The sequence below is a fragment of the Rutidosis leptorrhynchoides genome, chromosome 1 (assembly GCF_046630445.1).
Source record: "Rutidosis leptorrhynchoides isolate AG116_Rl617_1_P2 chromosome 1, CSIRO_AGI_Rlap_v1, whole genome shotgun sequence".
NCBI lineage: Eukaryota > Viridiplantae > Streptophyta > Magnoliopsida > Asterales > Asteraceae > Rutidosis > Rutidosis leptorrhynchoides.
The window spans coordinates 97,284,432-97,290,734 of NC_092333.1; the positions used below are offsets into that span (position 1 = coordinate 97,284,432).

At 33.4% G+C, this 6,303-nt stretch overlaps 1 protein-coding gene across 1 annotated transcript; it reads right to left on the reverse strand.

The window, feature by feature from the left end:
• Window positions 1-2,521: 2,521 nt before the first annotated feature.
• On the reverse strand, window positions 2,522-4,203 carry LOC139887505 (uncharacterized mitochondrial protein AtMg00810-like). Its single transcript, XM_071870649.1, has 3 exons — window positions 3,796-4,203; window positions 3,560-3,698; window positions 2,522-2,787 (listed from the first exon to the last, which is right to left on the reverse strand). The coding sequence occupies exons 1-3, from the start codon at window positions 4,201-4,203 to the stop codon at window positions 2,522-2,524; spliced, it is 813 nt and encodes a 270-aa protein (XP_071726750.1).
• Between the last annotated feature and the right edge of the window lie 2,100 nt (window positions 4,204-6,303).

The following is a 6,303-nucleotide window of genomic DNA, read 5'->3' on the forward strand; positions in this document are numbered from 1 at the left end:
TATTATTGTTAATATTATTATTGTTATAATTATTATCATTATTATTATCATTATTTTGATTATTATTATTATTATTAGTATTATCATTACTAGTATTATTAATTAACACTTATTATTATTAGTATGATTATTACTACTAAATATTATCTTTATTTTCATTATTAGATATTGATATTATTACAAGTAATATAATTATTATTATGATTAATGCTAAAATAAATATTAAGTATCATTCATTATTATTATTATGATTATAATTAAAATTAAAATTTATATTAATATTATTAAAAATATGATTTTTACCATTTTTATTTCTATTAGAATAAGTATCATTATCATGATTATTATTATTATGAAAATAATAAAATTTATTATTATTGTCAGTAACATATGTATTATTATAAATATTATCATTATTATTAACATGATTATCATTATTAAAATAGTTATTATTATTATCATTACGATTATTTTTTTTTACTAAAATTATTACTTTGTTTTCATTAAAATTATCATTATTATTATTATCAGCATTATCTGTATCAATATTACTAAAAATAATTACGTTTATGAAAATAAAAATTTTAAAGATATTCTTAAGGTTGTATGTATGTTTTAATCATATTAACAAAGTTTTTTTTTTTTTTTGGAAAGGCAAATATTATTAAAACAAACGAACGTACACAAAGGATGATTCTTACAAGCACGAATCACCCACCCGAGAAGAATTAATGGGATGTTAACAAAGTTTATATAAATATTCATATATAACATGTTAAGTATTATTATTAAAATACTAATCAAATACATATTAATATAACTATATATATATATATATATATATATATATATATATATATATATATATATATATATATATATATATATATATATATATATATATATATATATATATATATATATATATATATATATATTAAACATTTTGAATATATACACAAACTAAATAAGTATAGTATAAAATTTAAGATATAATATATAAACTTGTTCGACTACGACTATATATTTTAATAAATATACAAATGATATAGGTTCATGAATCCGAGGCCAACCTTACATTGTTCAGTTCCGTCGTATGAATATTTTTACTACAAAATATTGGATTGTGGGTTTCATTTGCTCCCTTTTTAAATGCTTTTGCAATATATATTTTTGGGACTGAGAATACATGCGCTGCTTTTATAAATATTTGACGAAATAGACACAAGTAATCGAAACTACATTCTATGGTTGAATTGTTATACCGGATATCGCCCTTGTTGAACTTGGTAGCCTAAGAATTGGTGTTTATTATAATTGCCACCAATTGACACGAATCCTAAAGATAGATCTATAGGCTTTGACACGCCCCAGTCAGAGAATTTGAACAGCTTTAGTACTTCGATGTTTATATGTTTAGGGATATTCTAGATGCATTTTTTTAATGTCGGTTACCAGGTGTTCAATCCATATGAATGAATTTTAAACACTTGTGAGTGTATGATTATTGAATGAAATCTTGTGGTCTATTAAAATGATGGAAAAGATTGTTTATGATAAACTAATGAACTCACCAATCTTTTGGTTGACACTTTTAAGCTTGTTTATTCTCAGGTATGAAAGAAATCTTCCGCTGTGCATTTGCTCATATTAGAGATATTACTTGGAGTCATTCATGACATATTTTAAAAGACGTTGCATTCGAGTCGTCGAGTTCATCAAGATTATTACTAAGTCAATTATAGTTGGATATATTATGAAATGGTATGCATGCCGTCAATTTTCGATATAATGAAAGTTTGTCTTTTAAAAACGAATGCAATGTTTGTAAAATGTATCATATAGAGGTCAAGTACCTCGCGATGTAACCAAATGTAATGTATTCGTCCAGATGGATTAGGATGGGTCATTAAACCTTAAACTTATACCTTTCGATTCAGAAGGCTTTGTTTGTCTCAATTTTATTGCATACTCCGAAAGAACACAGTTACCAGTCGCTATAAACCCGATGCTTGAGCGGAAAGCTATTAATGATGGAATGATGTGATGTATTTGGAGGTGATGGAATTCTAAGTCAGAATATCCTCCAGAAGATGTTCGCAGCTATCTAGATCAATCGGCACAACCCATATCACAGACAGTAGATGTAACGTCCCTCTAAACTATGATTTGAGTTTTCTAGATCTGAAACTCTGACACTTCTCCCCCTCGGATATAGACACCTTAAATCGTTCTGATCAGCACATTGTTTAATCATTTCCTCTCTCAAATAGAATTCACTTTAATTGATAGACACGAAGTCCAAACTTTGAGAACGCAAATTCTTTGTGGTGAATGTGGTACAGCATCTTTATTGATTATCATACATCATTTTTTTTTTATATTTTTTTTTTTTTGGATTTTCTGATGTTGCATTTTAAGCATTCCCAACAAAAATAAAGATAGACATAAAACAAAATCTAAATTACAAATTTGATGATGATGCACCACATTTTAAGATGAATCACTCTTCTGCTTAAATCTATGGTGTTGAAGTAGTCTCCTTTGATATATTCTCAAACCGATGATTTGTCTGTGATACAGAATTGTCCCTTTCGACCCGTTCATAGTGAAAACATCCCCTTTGAATTCCTGAGTAACCTAATGATGTGTTCCGGCCCAAGCAATAAAGGTAAATAGAAACGGGTAGAGGTTCTAACATCGTAAACTCACCTTGTGGACTTACATTGCAATCCTTCACTAGAGTATAAATCGTAGTAGGGGAGACCTCAACTGTCTGTTGAGTTCCTGAACGATCATTTCACAGTACATTCTTAGTGATAGTTAGGTGCTACCGTCAACCGCTGTAAACCTTTTCGCGATTTCCTTGCCAAGATTATTTACTTTATGTATAGGTGATCCTCTCATTCCAAAATTCAATCCTCAAAATTTATGAACGTTCATTAACTAATCATATATTACTTACTTTATACGCAGAACGATTAACATGCAAGTTCAGTAATACAATCATTTCCCTTTTCACATAACAACTTCTCATTTTCTGATTTTTCAAAATTTTTATTGCTTTTTCATTTTTCAATGTTTTTGTATTTTCTGATGAAGCAATGTTCTCAACTATTCTACCTAACAGAAAGCAAATAAACACAATCTTTTTGGTTTTTTGATTTTAGAATGCATAACTAAAAATAAAATGATCATGCAAAATAGAAAATAAACTAAGTAACATGCCAAAATGATGCAAAATGCAAATATACATATGATACAGATCAGATGGTTACTTCAATAACTCCCTATCGGACATAACCTCCGCCATGTATTTCACTCCTAACACATTTAACAGGAATAGGAAACGAGGTCGGTCAAACGCTTTGTAAACAAATCAGCCCTTTAGGTGGTAGTACCTATTTGCAGAACATCAATTAATTTCTTCTCATAACAATCCCTAATGAAATGGTACTTGATCCCTGTGTGTTTGGTCTTAGAATGATTAACAGGGTTTTAGTAACAGCAATAGCAGCAGTATTATCAACATATATAGGAGTGTTAGAAATTTTCAAACCGTAATCCCGAAGCTGTTGTTGAATCCAGACAACTTGAGATGAACAACTCGCAGCAGCAATATATTTAGCCTCACACGTTGATTGTGCAACTGCCGTTTGTTTCTTACACTGCCAACTTACCAACCTGCTACCTAGAAACTGACAACCACCAGAGGTCAATTTAAAATCTCTTTTACAACCTCTGTAGTCAGAATCACTGTATGCCGTCAGATCAAACCCATCCTTACGCGGATACCATAAGCCCAAACTTGGAGTTCTCTTTACGCATGATCTTCTTTGCTGCCAACATATGATTCACGTTCGGTTGTACTTGATAACGAGCGCACAAAAAAGTAGCGAACATGATATCTGGGCGAGATGCTGTAAGATACATCAAAGAACCAATAATAGCCCGGTTTAGAGTTGGATTGACTTTCTCCCCTGTATTATCTGGCGTAATCACGTGATTCACTAAAAGAGGATTCTTGGCAATTCGTTCATCTTCCATCCTTAATCGGCTCAAGATGTCAGCTACATACTTCGATTGATGTAGAAAAATGTCTTTTTTCATTTGATCAACCTGCAACCCTAGGAAGAAATTAATGGCCCCTAGTGAACTCATCTTGAATCGTTTCTGCATTACATCCTGAAACTCATCAAACATTTTCTGATTAGTTGACCCAAAGATGATATCGTTCACATATACTTATACCAACATTATATCGTAGCATACCAAGCTCTCGGGGCTTGGTGAAGACCATACAGCGCCTTTTCCAAGAGATACACCTTTTATGGATGATGCGGATCAACAAAACTCGGCGGCTTAGTCACATACACTATTTCTCGAAAAGTGCCATACAAGAATGCACTCTTAACATCCATCTTAAAAACTTTAAATCCTTTCCATGAAATAAAAGCCAAAAACATTCGAATAGCCTCCAGTCTTACAACCGGAGCATAAACTTGATCGTAATCAATTTCAGGAATTTGCTGATATCCTCGAACAACCAATCTTGCTTTGTTCCTGATCACGATTCCTTGATCATTAGTCTTATTTTTCAATACCCACTTCAGGCCATACGGTTTATAGCCCGAAGGTGGTATTACCAACCTCCACACACCCAAATGATTGAATTGTTAAAGTTCTTCTTGCATAGCTGAAACCCACTCATCATACTGTAACGCATCTTTGACATCTTCAGGTTCGATTTGTGACACAAAGCAACAGTGCGCATTCCTAAAGATTCTTCCGGTCTGATTCAATTGAGTATAAAAAGCAGTAACAACATTTGCAGAGGGTGTCATACGCTCATCCATCTCTGAAGATTCACCTGTATTAGCACCTGAAACACCTGCAGGGTTAGTAATATAATCATCAAAACGTTTAGGGAGGGATACCGTTCGACCAGACCGTCGTAGTCCTTCTGTTTCAGTAGAATCATGTGTATTGGTTTGAATAGGACCCGCATTCAGTGGAGTAGGTTCCTCAAGCATAGTTCGAGTGGGTTCCTCATCCACCAAATCCTCATAAACTTCATCCAGATACAAATCCTCCCCCTCAGATTGTAATGTCAATTTCTCTAACACGGGAACTGAATCACCAGAATCTGATTCATCATCATTTGACCCTGTCACTGGTGCTCTTTCTTCAGTCATGATTGGTACTTTAGATTGCACACGCACATCAGTCATACGTTCAGCGGAGAGACGCATGTTATACATCATTTGTGCAGCAACCTCTTCATCCCCAGAGTCATCCTCAGGAAGATTGAACGAATCAAACAACTTATCATAGTCAAACTGCCACGTATACCCTTTACCAGCTGGAATTGCTGCATGTCGTTGAACATCAATTTCAGTACATTCTTCAACGCACCGAGACTCCAAATTATACACACGTTTGCATGCGTTCCCATAACACAAGAATCTAACCATTCAAAACTGCTCGAGATGTTTGAATTTCCCACCTATAACAGCTTTCAGATTGAATTTCCCACCTGTATCTCTAACCATTGTGGTACACAGAGAACCAAACGGCTCGAGATGTTTGATATAAGGTTTCCTTTTCAACAGCAGTTCATAACATGTCTTGTCGTGACGTTTCACAACAAGAACTCTATTCATCGTATAGCACGCATTCAAAATTGCTTCACTCCAAAAGGTAACTGGTAATTCTGAGTCAGCCAACATGGTTCTGGCAGTCTCAATTAGAGTACGATTCTTTCTTTCAGCTACATCGTTCATCTGTGGAGTGTACGGTGAACTAAATTGTTGTTGAATTTCTCTTTCATTACAATACTCCTCCATCTTCCTGTTTTTAAACTCTGTCCCATTATCTGTTCGTATCCTTCTTACCCTTAACTTATACAATGTTTCAAGTCTCGTGATCAGTAATCTGATTTGTTCAAATGTATCAGCTTTACTTTTTAGCAACACCACCCACGTAAAACGCGAGTACTCATCAGTAACCACCAAGCAATAGGAATGTCCAGTGATACTCTTCTTGTTGATTGGACCGAACAGATCCATATGCAGTAACTCAAGAGGAGTGTCAATGGAATGATGTTTCTTAACTTTGTGTGGTTTCTTGGCTTGCTTCCCTTTCTTACACAGCACACAACCATCAGGAACATGAAACCCTTTTACATTTACACCTTCCACCAAACAATTGTGAACTAAATGGTTCATTTTCCTGAAACTTAAGTGACCCATCCATTTATGCCATAACATCAACTCCTGTTCAGTAGCCTTGGACACAAAAGCC

Excerpts from the sequence above, each read along its gene's own strand:
- LOC139887505 (XM_071870649.1), bottom strand. The coding sequence starts at position 4,203 with ATGTTTGATGAGTTTCAGGATGTAATGCAGAAACGATTCAAGATGAGT. Across the intron at positions 3,699-3,795 it reads ACTCCAAGTTTGGGCTTATG|TTTCTAGGTAGCAGGTTGGT; the intron begins GTATCCGCGTAA and ends GGTGGTTGTCAG. Across the intron at positions 2,788-3,559 it reads ACAACAGCTTCGGGATTACG|GAACTCAACAGACAGTTGAG; the intron begins GTTTGAAAATTT and ends ATGATCGTTCAG.